This window comes from Oncorhynchus keta, unplaced genomic scaffold, assembly GCF_023373465.1.
Source record: "Oncorhynchus keta strain PuntledgeMale-10-30-2019 unplaced genomic scaffold, Oket_V2 Un_scaffold_21284_pilon_pilon, whole genome shotgun sequence".
Taxonomy (NCBI): Eukaryota; Metazoa; Chordata; class Actinopteri; order Salmoniformes; family Salmonidae; genus Oncorhynchus; species Oncorhynchus keta.
The window spans coordinates 187,501-208,497 of NW_026290861.1; the positions used below are offsets into that span (position 1 = coordinate 187,501).

At 45.0% G+C, this 20,997-nt stretch overlaps 1 protein-coding gene across 1 annotated transcript in view; it reads right to left on the minus strand.

Annotated features, from left to right (window-relative positions):
- The window catches only part of cacna1hb (calcium channel, voltage-dependent, T type, alpha 1H subunit b), a 200,210-nt gene that overhangs the window by 168,491 nt on the left and 10,722 nt on the right, over window positions 1-20,997 (minus strand). The window contains 5 exon segments of the mRNA XM_052515078.1: window positions 6,144-6,303; window positions 8,299-8,396; window positions 9,701-9,761; window positions 9,929-10,001; window positions 13,258-13,373. Of these exon segments, the coding sequence (XP_052371038.1) occupies window positions 6,144-6,303; window positions 8,299-8,396; window positions 9,701-9,761; window positions 9,929-10,001; window positions 13,258-13,373 (508 nt within the window).

Below are 20,997 nucleotides of genomic sequence, written 5' to 3' on the forward strand. Positions count from 1 at the left end.
AGGGAGAGGGAGAGGGAGAGGGAGAGGAGAGGGAGGGAGGGAGAGAGAGAGGGAGAGGGAGCGGAGGAGGGAGAGAGAGAGGGAGAGGGAGAGAAAGAGAGAAGCAGAGAGAGAGAGGAGAGAGAGACAAAGAGGGGGAGAAAGGGAGAAGCAGAGAGAGAGAGGAGAGAGAGACAGAGAGGGGAGAAAGGGAGAAGCAGAGAGAGAGAGGAGAGAGAGACAGAGAGGGGGAGAAAGGGAGAAGCAGAGAGAGAGAGGAGAGAGAGACAGAGAGGGGGAGAAAGGGAGAAGCAGGGATGGAGGTCGGGAGGAGAGAGGGAGAGGGAGAGGAGAGAGAGACAAAGAGGGGGGGTTACAGATGACTTTGTGAGAATATCTGAACAAAGGAAAGTTGCAGGCCTGATCCCAGAAGTAAAATTGTCTCGCGAAAGTTTGTAATTTCCTGTTTTACTTCTGGAGGGAACGACGTTACCAATTGTGATTACCTCCGTGCAAGTCTGCTCTCTCGCAAACGGCCAAACCTTCCACTAATTACACCTGTGATGATCATGGCCAAACCCCTCCCTTCCACTAATTACACCTGTGATGATCATGGCCAAACCCCTCCTCCTTCCACTAATTACACCTGTGATGATCATGGCCAAACCCCTCCCTTCCACTAATTACACCTGTGATGATCATGGCCAAACCCCTCCTCCTTCCACTAATTACACCTGTGATGATTATGGCCAAACCCCTCCCTTCCACTAATTACACCTGTGATGATCATGGCCAAACCCCTCCCTTCCACTAATTACACCTGTGATGATCATGGCCACACCCCTCCCTTCCACTAATTACACCTGTGATGATCATGGCCAAACCCCTCCCTTCCACTAATTACACCTGTGATGATCATGGCCAAACCCCTCCCTTCCACTAATTACACCTGTGATGATCATGGCCAAACCCCTCCCTTCCACTAATTACACCTGTGATGATCATGGCCAAACCCCTCCCTTCCACTAATTACACCTGAACCCCTAAACCAGAACCTACTGCTGCTCACAATCACAATAATCAATGATTAAAACCATTAAACCAGAACCTACTTCTGCTCGTAATCACAATAATCAATGATTAAAACCCCTAAACCAGAACCTACTGCTGCTCACAATCACAATAATCAATGATTAAAACCCCTAAACCAGAACCTACTGCTGCTCGTAATCACAATAATCAATGATTAAAACCCCTAAACCAGAACCTACTGCTGCTCGTAATCACAATAATAGTCTTGACAGATCATTTGTCCACCGATTAAAATTACCCTAAACCAGAATCTGCAATTTAACCCAGAACTAAAGTCTTGAGTAATTTGAGATTACAGGCCTCCTAATCTCGGTTAACCCAGAACTAAAGTCTTGAGTAATTTGAGATTTGAGAAATTTGTCAGAAGCTCGATTAAACTCTGGGTCCATACGTATTAAGAGATTAAATTCTGGGTCCATACGTGTTGAGAGAAGAGATTAAACTCTGGGTCCATACGTATTAAGAGATTCAACTCTGGGTCCATACGTATTAAGAGATTAAACTCTGGGTCCATACGTGTTGAGAGAAGAGATTAAACTCTGGGTCCATATGTGTTAAGAGATTAAACTCTGGGTCCATACGTATTAAGAGAAGAGATTAAACTCTGGGTCCATACGTATTAAGAGAAGAGATTAAACTCTGGGTCCATACGTATTAAGAGAAGAGATTAAACTCTGGGTCCATACGTATTAAGAGAAGAGATTAAAGTCCATATGTGTTAAGAGATTAAACTCTGGGTCCATATAAGAGAAGAGATTAAACTCTGGGTCCATATGTGTTAAGAGATTAAACTCTGGGTCCATACATATTAAGAGAAGAGATTAAACTCTGGGTCCATACGTGTTAAGAGAAGAGATTAAACTCTGGGTCCATACATATTAAGAGAAGAGATTAAACTCTGGGTCCATACATATTAAGAGAAGAGATTAAACTCTGGGTCCATACGTGTTAAGAGATTAAACTCTGGGTCCATACATATTAAGAGAAGAGATTAAACTCTGGGAGTTAAGAGATTAAACTCTGGGTCCATACGTATTAAGAGAAGAGATTAAACTCTGGGTCCATACGTATTAAGAGAAGAGATTAAACTCTGGGTCCATACGTATTAAGAGAAGAGATTAAACTCTGGGTCCATACGTGTTAAGAGAAGAGATTAAACTCTGGGTCCATACGTATTAAGAGAAGAGATTAAACTCTGGGTCCATACATGTTAAGAGAAGAGATTAAACTCTGGGTCCATACGTGTTAAGAGAAGAGATTAAACTCTGGGTCCATACGTAAGAGAAGAGATTAAGAGAAGAGATTAAACTCTGGGTCCATACATGTTAAGAGAAGAGATTAAACTCTGGGTCCATACGTGTTAAGAGAAGTCCAGCCCTCAGGAGCATTAAAGGTGACTCCATTACCCGTAATATTACACTTGTAAAGATTCATCCAGCGATCTCACACTGTTTACCGGGGGTTAATCTGAAGATGGTGCTGGCTGAGTGAGTGTCTCATGGCCCCTCCCTGTTAGGGGAGTGATGAGCACTACAGCAGAGTCTCATGGCCCCCTCCCTGTTAGGGGAGTGATGAGCACTACAGCAGAGTCTCATGGCCCCCTCCCTGTTAGGGGGAGTGATGAGCACTACAGCAGAGTCTCATGGCCCCCTCCCTGTTAGGGGGAGTGATGAGCACTACAGCAGAGTCTCATGGCCCCCTCCCTGTTAGGGGGAGTGATGAGCACTACAGCAGAGTCTCATGGCCCCCTCCCTGTTAGGGGAGTGATGAGCACTACAGCAGAGTCTCTGGCCCCCTCCCTGTTAGGGGAGTGATGAGCACTACAGCAGAGTCTCATGGCCCCCTCCCTGTTAGGGGAGTGATGAGCACTACAGCAGAGTCTCATGGTCCCCTCCCTGTTAGGGGGAGTGATGAGCACTACAGCAGAGTCTCATGGCCCCCTCCCTGCTAGGGGGAGTGATGAGCACTACAGCAGAGTCTCATGGCCCCCTCCCTGCTAGGGGGAGTGATGAGCACTACAGCAGAGTCTCTGGCCCCCTCCCTGTTAGGGGAGTGATGAGCACTACAGCAGAGTCTCATGGCCCCCTCCCTGTTAGGGGAGTGATGAGCACTACAGCAGAGTCTCACAACTCAATCGCTGGTTGAAAACTGTTTTCTGCCCCTCCCAAAAGATAGAATGTGTAGATAATTGGCCCTCTTTCTGGGACTCACCCACAAACAGGACCAAGCCTGACCTGCTGAGGAGTGACGGACTCCATCCTAGCTGGAGGGGTGCTCTCATCTTATCTACCGACATAGACAGGGCTCTAACTCCTCTAGCTCCACAATGAGACAGGGTGCAGGCCAGGCAGCAGGCTGTTTGCCAGCCTGCCAGCTTAGTGGAGTCTGCCACTAGCACAGTCAGTGTAGCTCAGCTATCCCCATTGAGACCCGTGTCTGTGCCTCGATGTAGGGCAGGCAAAACTAAACGTGGTCGTGTTCGTCTTAGAAATATCACTAGATTACTGAAAGAGATCGTCTCACATCTCAAACCTAAACATGGCGGTGTTCACCTTAGCAATCTCACTAGGATAAAGACCACCTCCATTCCTGTCATTATTGAAAGAGATCATGATACCTCACATCTCAAAACAGGGCTACTTAATGTTGGATCCCTCACTTCCAAGGCAGTTATAGTCAATGAACTAATCACTGATCATAATCTTGATGTGTTTGGCCTGACTGAAACATGGCTTAAACCTGATGAATTTACTGTGTTAAATCTCCTCCAATGTATTTATAAAGCCCTTCTTACATCAGCTGATATCTCAAAGTGCTGTACAGAAACCCAGCCTAAAACCCCAAACAGCAAGCAATGCAGTTGTAGAAGTACGGTGGCTAGGAAAAACTCCCTAGAAAGGCCAAAACCTAGGAAGAAACCTAGAGAGGAACCAGGCTATGTGGGGTGGCCAGTCCTCTACTGGCTGTGCCGGGTGGAGATTAGAAACCTTGAGAGGAACCAGGCTATGAGGGGTGGCCAGTCCTCTTCTGGCTGTGCCGGGTGGAGATTATAAACCTAGAGAGGAACCAGGCTATGAGGGGTGGCCAGTCCTCTTCTGGCTGTGCCGGGTGGAGATTATAAACCTAGAGAGGAACCAGGCTATGAGGGGTGGCCAGTCCTCTTCTGGCTGTGCCGGGTGGAGATTATAACAGAACATGGCCAAGATGTTCAAATGTTCATAGATGACCAGCAGGGTCCAATAATAATAATCACAGTCGTTGTCGAGGGAGTAACAGGTCAGCACCTCAAGGAGTAAATGTCAGTTGTCGAGGGAGTAACAGGTCAGCACCTCAAGGAGTAAATGTCAGTTGTCGAGGAGTAACAGGTCGGCACCTCAAGGAGTAAATGTCAGTTGGCTTTTCATAGTGACCTCCTACAAAGGTGGAGATGTTTTCGTCTTTTAAAGGTTCTAGTTATGAAATCTGTACAGTTCCTCTTTCCTGAATTCGGACCTGGAAGTCAGATAATATTCAACATTTTGGTCATCGCAATGATCTACTTTCTGGCTACCCGGATAAATAAACTTTAGTTAAACACGGCTGCTAATCTTGATTAGATTGTTCATTTGATCATTTGATCATATTACTCCAGCGCTAGCCCTCTACACTGGCTTCCTGTTAAGGCAAGGGCTGATTTCAAGGTTTTACTGCTAACCTACAAAGCATTACATGGGCTTGCGCCTACCTATCTCTCTGATTTGGTCCTGCCGCACATACCTACACGTACGCTACGGTCACAACACGCAGGTCTCCTAATTGTCCCTAGAATTTCTAAGCAAACAGCTTGAGGCAGGGCTTTCTCCTATAGAGCTCCATTTTTATGCAACGGTCTGCCTACCCATGTCAGAGACGCAAACTCCGTCTCAACCTTTTTAAGTCTTTACTGAAGACTCATCTCTTCAGTGGGTCATATGATTGAGTGTAGTCTGGCCCAGGGGGCGAAGGTTAACGGCAAGGGGCCAGAGTGACGAACTGTCTCTGCCTGGCCAGTTCCCCTCTCTCCCACTGGGATTCTTTGTCCCTATTACGGGGCTGAGTCACTGGCATGCTCTTCCATCCTTCCTGTCCTCAGGGGCTTGTGCGGTGGAGGAGATCTCCGTGGGCTGTACTCGGCCTTGTCTCAGGGTAGTTACTGCCTTGTTGATTTCTCTTTGGTGGTGAGGGGCTGTGCTTGGGCAAAGTGGGTGGGGTTATATCCTGCCTGGTTGGCCCTGTCTGGGGCCAGTGTCCCCTGATCCCCTCTGGCTCAGGTCTCCAGTATCTGTAGTAGCTGCAATAGTCTATATGCAGTGGAGACAGCCTGTCCTATCAGGTGTAATTCTCCCCCAAGGAACCTGACCTGTTCACCAGACGTGTTGATTGGTGTAATTCTCCTGCCTGCGTGAGCTAATTCTCCCATCTCTGTCTCAGAGGACCTGGACCTGATCTACCTCTCTCTTTCTCTCTCTCTGTCTCCCCCCGCCCCCATGGAACCTGACCTGTTCACCAGACGTGTTGATTGTCTGTGTTGTTAGGTTGTGTGTGTCTGTGTTGTTAGGTTGTGTGTCTGTGTTGTTAGGTTGTGTGTGTCTGTGTTGTTAGGTTGTGTGTGTCTGAGTTGTTAGGTTGTGAGTGTGTGTGTTGAGTGTGTGTGTCGTTAGGTTGTGTGTGTCTGTGTCGTTAGGTTGTGTGTGTCTGTGTTGTTAGGTTGTGTGTCTGTGTTGTTAGGTTGGGTGGGTGGGTGTGTGTGTGTTCACCAGTATAAAGGGTATGGGTAGCCTTGGGTCAGTAAATGAAATGTGAAGTGGATAGAAGTTATTATACTAATGAGATAATATATATATATATATATGAGATCAAGTCAAAAACAACAGCTGTGTGTGTCAGGTTTTGTGTGTGTGTGCGTGTGTGTGTGTGTGCGTGTGTGTGTGTGTGTGTGCGTGTGTGTGTGTGTGTGTGTGTGTGTGTGTGTGTGTGTGTGTGTGTGTGTGTGTGTGTGTGTGTGTGTGTGTGTGTGTGTGTGTGTGTCAGTGTGTTAGGTATAATATTCTCACGTTTTGAAGTCTTCTCCCATGAAGCACCTGTTCCTCAGTAGCCCCGCCCACAGCTGCACGCCCACGATGCCGAAGATGAAGAAGACGAAGAAACAGAGTGCCAGAACATTCCCCAGCATGGGGAGAGTGTCTAGGAGCAGAGTCACCAGGATACGCATACCTACACACAGAAACACACACACATCACTGAGAGATGCATTATGGGGAGAGAGAGAGAGATTATCTACCTCACTTGCTTTGGCAATGTTAACACATGTTTCCCATGCCAATAAGGCCCTTGAATTGAATTGAATTGAATTGAATTGAATTGAATTGAGAGAGAGAGAGAGAGAGAGAGAGAGAGAGAGAGAGAGAGAGAGAGAGAGAGAGAGAGAGAGAGAGAGAGAGAGAGAGAGAGAGAGAGAGAGAGAGAGAGAGAGAGAGAGAGAGAGAGAGAGAGAGAGAGACAGAGAGAGAGAGAGAGAGAGAGAGAGAGAGAGAGAGAGAGAGAGAGAGAGAGACAGAGAGAGAGAGAGAGAGATAGTTTAATATATATATATATATATCTTTTTTTAAGTTTAGTTTAGTTTTATATATATATATATATTTTTTAACCCTTATCTTTCCAAGGTAAGTTTACTGAGAACACGTTCTCATTTACAGCAACAACCTGGGAAATAGTTACAGGGGAGAGGAGGAGGGATGAATGAGCCAACTGTAAACTGCGGATTATTAGGTGACCGTGATGGTTTGAGGGCCAGATTGGGTATTTAGTCAGGACACCGGGGTTAACACCCCTACTAATGGGATCTTTTAGTGACCTCAGAAAGTCAGGACACCGGGGGTTAACACCCCTACTAATGGGATCTTTTAGTGACCTCAGAACGTCAGGACACCGGGGTTAACACCCCTACTAATGGGATCTTTTAGTGACCTCAGAACGTCAGGACACCGGGGTTAACACCCCTACTAATGGGATCTTTTAGTGACCTCAGAAAGTCAGGACACCGGGGTTAACACCCCTACTAATGGGATCTTTTAGTGACCTCAGAACGTCAGGACACCGCCCCTACTAATGGGATCTTTTAGTGACCTCAGAAAGTCAGGACACCCGTTTAACGTCCCAGCCGAAAGACGGCACCCTACACGGGGCAATGTCCCCAATCACTGCCCTGGGGCATTGGGATGACACCTGTTTAACGTCCCATCCGAAAGACGGCACCCTACACAGGGCAATGTCCCCAATCACTGCCCTGGGGCATTGGGATGACACCTGTTTAACGTCCCAGCCGAAAGACGGCACCCTACACAGGGCAATGTCCCCAATCACTGCCCTGGGGCATTGGGATGACACCTGTTTAACGTCCCAGCCGAAAGACGGCACCCTACACAGGGCAATGTCCCCAATCACTGCCCTGGGGCATTGGGATGACACCTGTTTAACGTCCCAGCCGAAAGACGGCACCCTACACAGGGCAATGTCCCCAATCACTGCCCTGGGGAATTGGGATATTTTTTTACACCAGAGGAAAGAGTGCCTCCTATTGGCCCTCCAGCACCACTTCCAGCAGCATCTGGTCTCCCATCCAGGGACTGACCAGGACCAACCCTGGTTCAGAGGCAAGCCAGCAGTGGTATGCAGGGGGGGGCACTATTTTACCTACGACTAACTAAAACGACATACTGTGTATTCATCATACCACACACTATTGAGGACATACTGTGTACTCATCATACTACATACTATTGAGGACATACTGGGTACTCATCATACTACATACTATTGAGGACATACTGGGTACTCATCATACTACACACTATTGAGTACATACTGGGTACTCATCATACTACATACTATTGAGGACATACTGGGTACTCATCATACTACACACTATTGAGTACATACTGGGTACTCATCATACTATTGAGTACATACTGGGTACTCATCATACTATTGAGGACATACTGGGTACTCATCATACTACATACTATTGAGGACATACTGTGTACTCATCATACTACATACTATTGAGTACATACTGGGTACTCATCATACTACACACTATTGAGTACATACTGGGTACTCATCATACTACATACTATTGAGGACATACTGGGTACTCATCATACTATTGAGTACATACTGGGTACAACAGACAGACAGAGAGGTGCTCACTGGGTACTCTGTTGATGGCTCGTAGTGGGCGGAGCACCCTGACAGTCCTGATGGCTGATAGGCTGACGTTGTGTCCGTCTAGAGAATACTCCAACATCCTGAGGAGAGAGAAGGGAAACTCAGTTTTACCCTGACCTCTGAACCCTGTCAATGAACCTCCACCCACTAAGGGAAGGTTTCCCCAGATTAAGGCTATTCTCAAATATCTTTTTATTCCAGGACAAATCTGCGTATAGGAAACCCAAGCCTTTTAGTCCAGGACTAGGTTTAGTTCAGGACTAGGTTTAGTTCAGGACTAGGTTTGGTTCAGGACTAGGTTTGGTTCAGGACTAGGTTTAGTTCAGGACTAGGTTAAGTTCAGGACTAGGTTTAGTTCAGCACTAGGTTTAGTTCAGGACTAGGTTTAGATCAGGACTAGGTTTAATCTGCGTCTAGGAAACCCAAGCCTTTTAGTTCAGGACTAGGTTTAGTCCAGGACTAGGTTTAGTTCAGGACTAGGTTTAGTTCAGGACTAGGTTTAGTTCAGGACTATGTTTAGATCAGGACTAGGTTTAGTTCAGGACTAGGTTTAGTTCAGGACTATGTTTAGATCAGGACTAGGTTTAGTTCAGGACTAGGTTTAGTTCAGGACTATGTTTAGTCCAGGACTAGGTTTAGTTCAGGACTAGGTTTAGTTCAGGACTAGGTTTAGTTCAGGACTATGTTTAGTTCAGGACTAGGTTTAGTTCAGGACTAGGTTTAGTTCAGGACTAGGTTTAGTTCAGGACTAGGTTTAGTTCAGGACTAGGTTTAGTTCAGGACTAGGTTTAATCTGCGTATAGGAAACCCAAGCCTTTTAGTTCAGGACTAGGTTTAGTTCAGGACTGGGTTAAGTTCAGGACTAGGTTTAGTTCAGGACTAGGTTTAGTTCAGGACTAGGTTTAGATCAGGACTAGGTTTAGTTCAGGACTAGGTTTAGTTCAGGACTAGGTTTAATCTGCGTCTAGGAAACCCAAGCCTTTTAGTTCAGGACTAGGTTTAGTCCAGGACTAGGTTTAGTTCAGGACTAGGTTTGGTTCAGGACTAGGTTTAGTTCAGGACTAGGTTTAGATCAGGACTAGGTTTAGTTCAGGACTAGGTTTAGTTCAGGACTAGGTTTAGATCAGGACTAGGTTTAATCTGTGTCTAGGAAACCCAAGCCTTTTAGTTCAGGACTAGGTTTAGTCCAGGACTAGGTTTAGTTCAGGACTAGGTTTAGTTCAGGACTAGGTTTAGTTCAGCACTAGGTTTAGTTCAGGACTAGGTTTAGTTCAGTGAGTTTGTTGTGTGTGTTGTGTGTGTGTGTGTGTGTGTGTGTGTGTGTGTGTGTGTGTGTGTGTGTGTGTGTGTGTGTGTGTGTGTGTGTGTTCTGTCCATCACTGACCCGATGATAACGATGAAGAAGTCCAGTCTGTTCCAGGTGTCGCCAAGGTAACCCTTCTGACCTACAAAGTTAATAATAATATGAATTAAACACAGGTTTAAGAATGAGAGGACATTCAGGCCTGTTCTACTATAGAAACGTCTCTGTTGGAGAATGAGAGCTTTCAGGTATTTTTCATAATTGTTTTATTCTAAACTTTGAAATTCCCACTTTAAAAAGGTCACCTACCTAGAACACCCAGAGCCACCATCTTCACCAGCATCTCCACCGCAAAGAACACAAAGATACCGTCATCCAGAGCCTAACACACACACACACACACACACACAAAAGAGAGAGAGACACACACACACACACACACACACACACACACACACACACACACACACACACACACACACACACACACACACACACACACACAAAGAGAGCGAGAGACACACACACACACACAAAGAGAGAGAGACACACACACACACAAAGAGAGAGACACACACACACACACAAAGAGAGAGAGAGAGACACACACACACACACACACAAAGAGAGAGACACACACACACACATACACAAAGAGAGAGAGACACACACACACACACACAAAGAGAGACACACACACACACACAAAGAGAGACACACACTCACACAGAAGAGAGAGAGACACACACACACACACACACACACACACACAGAGGGAAGCAGTGAGTACTGTAGTTGTTTATCTCATGTTATTTATATTCACAGTGATGTTTATAACAGACATGTTTTAACCACAGAGGAGTGCATTCTGGGATAATTCTGTCTCTGACCTCCGAACCTTTAATCCCACTGCTGGGACTGGCACTGCTGTTTTCCCACAAAACAGCCCAAATATTCTCCTCTACATCTCGTGGTTCACGTGGTAAACCCTTCAACCAATCACGGGTCCTGTTCAACATGTTGACCCTTCAACCAATCAGGGGTCCTGTTCAACATGTTGACCCTTCAACCAATCAGTGGTCCTGTTCAACATGTTGACCCTTCAACCAATCAGTGGTCCTGTTCAACATGTTGACCCTTCAACCAATCAGTGGTCATCTTGAGGAGGTAAACTCTTCAACTGGTCAGTGGTCCTCTTGAGGAGGTAAACTCTTCAACTGGTCAGTGGTCATCTTGAGGAGGTAAACTCTTCAACTGGTCAGTGGTCACCTTGAGGAGGTAAACTCTTCAACCAATCAGGGGTCATCTTGAGGAGGTAAACTCTTCAACCAATCAGTGGTCATCTTGAGGAGGTAAACTCTTCAACCAATCAGTGGTCATCTTGAGGAGGTAAACTCTTCAACCAATCAGTGGTCATCTTGAGGAGGTAAACTCTTCAACCAATCAGTGGTCATCTTGAGGAGGTAAACTCTTCAACTGGTCAGTTGTTCTGAGACATGACGTCCTTCTGCCTCCACTTTAAAAAGTCATTTTGACCAAAAATTAAACTTTTGACTACTTCAATGTACGGTTAACTTCCTGGTGCATCTTCAGACGGGCCTAGTAGAGATGTAAGGTGGTTTCATCTTCAGACGGGCCTAGTAGAGATGTAAGGTGGTTTCATCTTCAGACGGGCCTAGTAGAGATGTAAGGTGGTTTCATCTTCAGGCGGGCCTAGTAGAGATGTAAGGTGGTTTCATCTTCAGACGGGCCTAGTAGAGATGTAAGGTGGTTTCCTCTTCAGGCGGGCCTAGTAGAGATGTAAGGTGGTTTCATCTTCAGACGGGCCTAGTAGAGATGTAAGGTCGTTTCATATCTAAACGTTTAACTTCTTGGTGACTGGGGGGGGGGGCAGTATTGAGTAGCTTGGATAAATAAGGTGCCCAGAGTAAACTGCCTGCTACTCTGTCCCAGATGGCAGTATCTAGTAGCTTGGATGAATAAGGTGCCCAGAGTAAACTGCCTGCTACTCTGTCCCAGATGGCAGTATCTAGTAGCTTGATGAATACGGTGCCCAGAGTAAACTGCCTGCTACTCTGTCCCAGATGCTAATATATGCATATTATCAGTAGTATTGGATAGAAAACACTCTGACGTTTCTAAAACTGTTTGAATGATGTCTGTGAGTACAACAGAACTCATCTGGCGAAAACCTGAGAAAATACCAACCAGGAAGTGGTTGTAGTGTTTCAACTCTTTGCCATCCCAATATACAGTGTAAAATGGGGTCATTTTGCACTTCCTAAGGCTTCCACTAGATGTCAACAGTCTTTAGAACGTTGTTTCAGGCTTCTACTGTGAAGTGGGACCCAATGATAGGGAAATGAGCCAGGTGTCTGGCAGAGTGCCACAGGCTCTGAGGTGCGGTCACGAGAGAGTTAGCTCTCGTTCCATTGCTTTTCTACAGACAATTCTCTGGTTGGAACGTTATTGAAGATGTATGTTAAAAACATCCTAAAGATTGATTCTATACTTAGCTGGACAAGTTTCTACGACCTGTAATATAACTTTTTTTTAACTTTTCGTCCAACGTTCGGCTGGTCCTGGATTTGGATTTGGATTTGTTTACCAAATCAAAAGAAGGTATTTGGACATAAATGATGGGACATTATCGAACAAAACAAACATTTATTGTGGAACTGGGATGCCTGGGAGTGCATTCTGATGAAGATCATCAAAGGTAAGTCAATATTTATAATGTTATTGCTGAGTAATGTTGACTACCCAATAAGACGATATCTTTTTGGATGCTTTGTTGTCTGAACGCTGTACCCAGATTATTACATGGTTAGTTTTTTCCGTAACGTTAAAAAAAATCTGACACCGCTTTAAGCATTAAGGAGAAGTATATCTCTAATTCCATGTGTAACACTTGTATTGTCATCAACATTTATGATGAGTATTTCTGTAAATTGAAGTGGCTCTCTGCAAAAAATCACCAGATGTTTTAGAACTACTGAAAGTAACACGCCAATGTAAAAGATTTTTTTGAGACTTTATTTTTTTTTTTTTGAGGTCATCTAATGAGATGCTATTTGTGCTTTTTGTGATATCCTTTGGCTGGAAAAAGAGAGGTGGGGATGCTACTGTAAATATCCCAGAGAAGTGAGATGCTTGAGGAACATATCCCAGAGAGGTGAGATGCTACATATCCCAGAGAGGTGAGATGCTACATATCCCAGAGAGGAGAGGTACATATCCCAGAGAGGAGATGCTACATATCCCAGAGAGGTGAGATGCTACATATCCCAGAGAGGTGAGATGCTACATATCCCAGAGAAGTGAGATGCTACATATCCCAGAGAGGTGAGATGCTACATATCCCAGAGAGGTGAGATGCTACATATGCTACATATCCCATATCCCAGAGAGGCTACATATCCCGAGATGCTACATATCCCAGAGAGGTGGGATGCTACATATCCCAGAGAGGCGAGATGCTACATATCCCAGAGAGGTTAAACTGTTGTCTCACATGAAACCCTTGATTCTCTTTATCCAAAATACTGGAGTATAGAAGCTAATTTTACATATAAACGTTAGCTTCACTGTCCAAAATAAAAACAAGAATGTAATTTGTACGTAAGGAGCCAACTTACCTGTAGGAAAGAGCAGCGGTTGTTGAGACAGTGAACGTACATATCGCAGGGCTGGAACATTCCTAACGTCACACAGTTCAGAAGAATAGCCAGCATGGAGACACGCTCAAACCACGCTACATATGGAGACAGGAGTCAAGGAACATTCCCAGAGAGGTGGAATATATATCCCAGCATAGAGACACGCTCAAACCACGTGAGAGACAGGAGCTACATATCAAGGAACATTTAGAGTGGAATATATACCAGCATGGAGACACGCTCAAACCACGTGGAGACAGGAGTCAAGGAACATTTAGAGTGGAATATATACTAGCTAGAGACAGCAGTCAAGGAACATTTAGAGTGGAATATATACCAGCTAGAGACAGGAGGACACATATAGAGGGGAATATATACCAGCTAGAGACAGGAGGACACATATAGAGGGGAATATATACCAGCTAGAGACAGGAGGACACATATAGAGTGGAATATATACCAGCTAGAGACATGAGGACACATATAGAGGGGAATATATACCAGCTAGAGACAGGAGGACACATATAGAGGGGAATATATACCAGCTAGAGACAGGAGGACACATATAGAGGGGAATATATACCAGCTAGAGACAGGAGGACACATATAGAGGGGAATATATACCAGCTAGAGACAGGAGGACACATATAGAGGGGAATATATACCAGCTAGAGACAGGAGGACACATATAGAGGGGAATATATACCAGCTAGAGACAGGAGGACACATATAGAGTGGAATATATACCAGCTAGAGACAGGAGGACACATATAGAGGGGAATATATACCAGCTAGAGACAGGAGGACACATATAGAGGGGAATATATACCAGCTAGAGACAGGAGGACACATATAGAGGGAATATATACCAGCTAGAGACAGGAGGACACATATAGAGTGGAATATATACCAGCTAGAGACAGGAGGACACATATAGAGGGAATATATACCAGCTAGAGACAGGAGGACACATATAGAGGGGAATATATAGCAGCTAGAGACAGGAGGACACATATAGAGGGAATATATACCAGCTAGAGACAGGAGGACACATATAGAGGGGAATATATACCAGCTAGAGACAGGAGGACACATATAGAGGGGAATATATACCAGCTAGAGACAGGAGGACACATAGAGGGGAATATATACCAGCTAGAGACAGGAGGACACATATAGAGGGGAATATATACCAGCTAGAGACAGGAGGACACATATAGAGGGAATATATACCAGCTAGAGACAGGAGGACACATATAGAGGGGAATATATACCAGCATGGAGACACGCTCAAACCACGTGGAGACAGGAGTCAAGGAACATTTAGAGTGGAATATATACCAGCTAGAGACACGCTCAAACCACGTGGAGACAGGAGTCAAGGAACATTTAGAGTGGAATATATACCAGCTAGAGACAGGAGGACACATATAGAGGGGAATATATACCAGCTAGAGACAGGAGGACACATATAGAGGGGAATATATACCAGCTACAGACAGGAGGACACATATAGAGGGGAATATATACCAGCTAGAGACAGGAGGACACATATAGAGGGAATATATACCAGCTAGAGACAGGAGGACACATATAGAGGGGAATATATACCAGCTAGAGACAGGAGGACACATATAGAGGGGAATATATACCAGCTAGAGACATGAGGACACATATAGAGGGGAATATATACCAGCTAGAGACAGGAGGACACATATAGAGGGAATATATACCAGCTAGAGACAGGAGGACACATATAGAGGGGAATATATACCAGCTAGAGACAGGAGGACACATATAGAGGGGAATATATACCAGCTAGAGACAGGAGGACACATATAGAGGGGAATATATACCAGCATGGAGACACGCTCAAACCACGTGGAGACAGGAGTCAAGGAACATTTAGAGTGGAATATATACCAGCATGGAGACACGCTCAAACCACGTGGAGACAGGAGTCAAGGAACATTTAGAGTGGAATATATACTAGCTAGAGACAGCAGTCAAGGAACATTTAGAGTGGAATATATACCAGCTAGAGACAGGAGGACACATATAGAGGGGAATATATACCAGCTAGAGACAGGAGGACACATATAGAGGGGAATATATACCAGCTAGAGACAGGAGGACACATATAGAGGGGAATATATACCAGCTAGAGACAGGAGGACACATATAGAGGGGAATATATACCAGCTAGAGACAGGAGTCAAGGAACATTTAGAGTGGAATATATACTAGCTAGAGACAGCAGTCAAGGAACATTTAGAGTGGAATATATACCAGCTAGAGACAGGAGGACACATATAGAGGGGAATATATACCAGCTAGAGACAGGAGGACACATATAGAGGGGAATATATACCAGCTAGAGACAGGAGGACACATATAGAGGGGAATATATACCAGCATGGAGACACGCTCAAACCACGTGGAGACAGGAGTCAAGGAACATATAGAGGGGAATATATACCAGCATAGAGACACGCTCAAACCACGTGGAGACAGGAGTCAAGGAACATTTAGAGTGGAATATATACCAGCATGGAGACACGCTCAAACCACGTGGAGACAGGAGTCAAGGAACATATAGAGGGGAATATATACCAGCATGGAGACACGCTCAAACCACGTGGAGACAGGAGTCAAGGAACATTTAGAGTGGAATATATACCAGCTAGAGACACGCTCAAACCACGTGGAGACAGGAGTCAAGGAACATTTAGAGTGGAATATATACCAGCATGGAGACACGCTCAAACCACGTGGAGACAGGAGTCAAGGAACATTTAGAGTGGAATATATACCAGCTAGAGACAGGAGGACACATATAGAGGGGAATATATACCAGCATGGAGACACGCTCAAACCACGTGGAGACAGGAGTCAAGGAACATTTAGAGGGGAATATATACCAGCATAGAGACACGCTCAAACCACGTGGAGACAGGAGTCAAGGAACATTTAGAGTGGAATATATACCAGCATAGAGACAGGAGGACACATATAGAGGGGAATATATACCAGCTAGAGACAGGAGGACACATATAGAGGGGAATATATACCAGCTAGAGACAGGAGGACACATATAGAGGGGAATATATACCAGCTAGAGACAGGAGGACACATATAGAGGGGAATATATACCAGCTAGAGACAGGAGGACACATATAGAGGGGAATATATACCAGCTAGAGACAGGAGGACACATATAGAGGGGAATATATACCAGCTAGAGACAGGAGTCAAGGAACATTTAGAGTGGAATATATACTAGCTAGAGACAGCAGTCAAGGAACATTTAGAGTGGAATATATACCAGCTAGAGACAGGAGGACACATATAGAGGGGAATATATACCAGCTAGAGACAGGAGGACACATATAGAGGGGAATATATACCAGCTAGAGACAGGAGGACACATATAGAGGGGAATATATACCAGCTAGAGACAGGAGGACACATATAGAGGGGAATATATACCAGCTAGAGACAGGAGGACACATATAGAGGGGAATATATACCAGCTAGAGACAGGAGGACACATATAGAGGGGAATATATACCAGCTAGAGACAGGAGGACACATATAGAGGGGAATATATACCAGCTAGAGACAGGAGGACACATATAGAGGGGAATATATACCAGCTAGAGACAGGAGGACACATATAGAGGGGAATATATACCAGCTAGAGACAGGAGGACACATATAGAGGGGAATATATACCAGCTAGAGACAGGAGGACACATATAGAGGGGAATATATACCAGCTAGAGACAGGAGGACACATATAGAGGGAATATATACCAGCTAGAGACAGGAGGACACATATAGAGGGGAATATATACCAGCTAGAGACAGGAGGACACATATAGAGGGGAATATATACCAGCATGGAGACACGCTCAAACCACGTGGAGACAGGAGTCAAGGAACATTTAGAGTGGAATATATACCAGCTAGAGACAGGAGGACACATATAGAGGGGAATATATACCAGCATGGAGACACGCTCAAACCACGTGGAGACAGGAGTCAAGGAACATTTAGAGTGGAATATATACCAGCTAGAGACACGCTCAAACCACGTGGAGACAGGAGTCAAGGAACATTTAGAGTGGAATATATACCAGCTAGAGACAGGAGGACACATATAGAGGGGAATATATACCAGCATGGAGACACGCTCAAACCACGTGGAGACAGGAGTCAAGGAACATTTAGAGTGGAATATATACCAGCTAGAGACACGCTCAAACCACGTGGAGACAGGAGTCAAGGAACATATAGAGGGAATATATACCAGCATGGAGACACGCTCAAACCACGTGGAGACAGGAGTCAAGGAACATTTAGAGTGGAATATATACCAGCTAGAGACACGCTCAAACCACGTGGAGACAGGAGTCAAGGAACATTTAGAGTGGAATATATACCAGCATGGAGACACGCTCAAACCACGTGGAGACAGGAGTCAAGGAACATTTAGAGTGGAATATATACCAGCTAGAGACAGGAGGACACATATAGAGGGGAATATATACCAGCATGGAGACACGCTCAAACCACGTGGAGACAGGAGTCAAGGAACATTTAGAGGGGAATATATACCAGCATAGAGACACGCTCAAACCACGTGGAGACAGGAGTCAAGGAACATTTAGAGTGGAATATATACCAGCTAGAGACAGGAGGACACATATAGAGGGGAATATATACCAGCTAGAGACAGGAGGACACATATAGAGGGGAATATATACCAGCTAGAGACAGGAGGACACATATAGAGGGAATATATACCAGCTAGAGACAGGAGGACACATATAGAGGGGAATATATACCAGCTAGAGACAGGAGGACACATATAGAGGGAATATATACCAGCTAGAGACAGGAGGACACATATAGAGGGGAATATATACCAGCTAGAGACAGGAGTCAAGGAACATTTAGAGTGGAATATATACTAGCTAGAGACAGCAGTCAAGGAACATTTAGAGTGGAATATATACCAGCTAGAGACAGGAGGACACATATAGAGGGGAATATATACCAGCTAGAGACAGGAGGACACATATAGAGGGGAATATATACCAGCTAGAGACAGGAGGACACATATAGAGGGGAATATATACCAGCTAGAGACAGGAGGACACATATAGAGGGGAATATATACCAGCTAGAGACAGGAGGACACATATAGAGGGAATATATACCAGCTAGAGACAGGAGGACACATATAGAGGGGAATATATACCAGCTAGAGACAGGAGGACACATATAGAGGGGAATATATACCAGCTAGAGACAGGAGGACACATATAGAGGGGAATATATACCAGCTAGAGACAGGAGGACACATATAGAGTGGAATATATACCAGCTAGAGACAGGAGGACACATATAGAGGGGAATATATACCAGCTAGAGACAGGAGGACACATATAGAGGGGAATATATACCAGCTAGAGACAGGAGGACACATATAGAGGGGAATATATACCAGCTAGAGACAGGAGGACACATATAGAGGGGAATATATACCAGCATGGAGACACGCTCAAACCACGTGGAGACAGGAGTCAAGGAACATTTAGAGTGGAATATATACCAGCATGGAGACAGGAGGACACATATAGAGTGGAATATATACCAGCATGGAGACACGCTCAAACCACGTGGAGACAGGAGTCAAGGAACATTTAGAGTGGAATATATACCAGCTAGAGACACGCTCAAACCACGTGGAGACAGGAGTCAAGGAACATTTAGAGTGGAATATATACCAGCTAGAGACAGGAGGACACATATAGAGGGGAATATATACCAGCATGGAGACACGCTCAAACCACGTGGAGACAGGAGTCAAGGAACATTTAGAGTGGAATATATACCAGCTAGAGACACGCTCAAACCACGTGGAGACAGGAGTCAAGGAACATTTAGAGTGGAATATATACCAGCTAGAGACACGCTCAAACCACGTGGAGACAGGAGTCAAGGAACATTTAGAGTGGAATATATACCAGCATGGAGACACGCTCAAACCACGTGGAGACAGGAGTCAAGGAACATTTAGAGTGGAATATATACCAGCTAGAGACACGCTCAAACCACGTGGAGACAGGAGTCAAGGAACATATAGAGTGGAATATATACCAGCTAGAGACACGCTCAAACCATGTGGAGACAGGAGTCAAGGAACATTTAGAGTGGAATATATACCAGCATGGAGACACGCTCAAACCACGTGGAGACAGGAGTCAAGGAACATTTAGAGTGGAATATATACCAGCTAGAGACAGGAGGACACATATAGAGGGGAATATATACCAGCTAGAGACAGGAGGACACATATAGAGGGGAATATATACCAGCATGGAGACACGCTCAAACCACGTGGACAGGAGTCAGGAGAATATATACCAGCATAGAGACACGCTCAAACCACGTGGAGACAGGAGTCAAGGAAGAGAGTGGAATATATACCAGCATGGAGACACGCTCAAACCACGTGGAGACAGGAGTCAAGGAACATATAGAGGGGAATATATACCATAGAGACACGCTCAAACCACGTGGAGACAGGAGTCAAGGAACATTTAGAGTGGAATATATACTAGCTAGAGACAGCAGTCAAGGAACATTTAGAGTGGAATATATACCAGCTAGAGACAGGAGGACACATATAGAGGGGAATATATACCAGCTAGAGACAGGAGGACACATATAGAGGGGAATATATACCAGCTAGAGACAGGAGGACACATATAGAGGGGAATATATACCAGCTAGAGACAGGAGGACACATATAGAGGGGAATATATACCAGCTAGAGACAGGAGGACACATATAGAGGGAATATATACCAGCTAGAGACAGGAGGACACATATAGAGGGAATATATACCAGCTAGAGACAGGAGGACACATATAGAGGGAATATATACCAGCTAGAGACAGGAGGACACATATAGAGGGGAATATATACCAGCTAGAGACAGGAGGACACATATAGAGGGGAATATATACCAGCTAGAGACAGGAGGACACATATAGAGGGAATATATACCAGCTAGAGACAGGAGTCAAGGAACATTTAGAGTGGAATATATACTAGCTAGAGACAGCAGTCAAGGAACATTTAGAGTGGAATATATACCAGCTAGAGACAGGAGGACACATATAGAGGGGAATATATACCAGCTAGAGACAGGAGGACACATATAGAGGGAATATATACCAGCTAGAGACAGGAGGACACATATAGAGGGGAATATATACCAGCTAGAGACAGGAGGACACATATAGAGGGGAATATATACCAGCTAGAGACAGGAGGACACATATAGAGGGGAATATATACCAGCTAGAGACAGGAGGACACATATAGAGGGGAATATATACCAGCATGGAGACAGGAGGACACATATAGAGGGGAATATATACCAGCTAGAGACAGGAGGACACATATAGAGGGGAATATATACCAGCTAGAGACACGCTCAAACCACGTGGAGACAGGAGTCAAGGAACATTTAGAGTGGAATATATACCAGCATAGAGACACGCTCAAACCATGTGGAGACAGGAGTCAAGGAACATTTAGAGTGGAATATATACCAGCTAGAGACAGGAGGACACATATAGAGGGGAATATATACCAGCTAGAGACACGCTCAAACCACGTGGAGACAGGAGTCAAGGAACA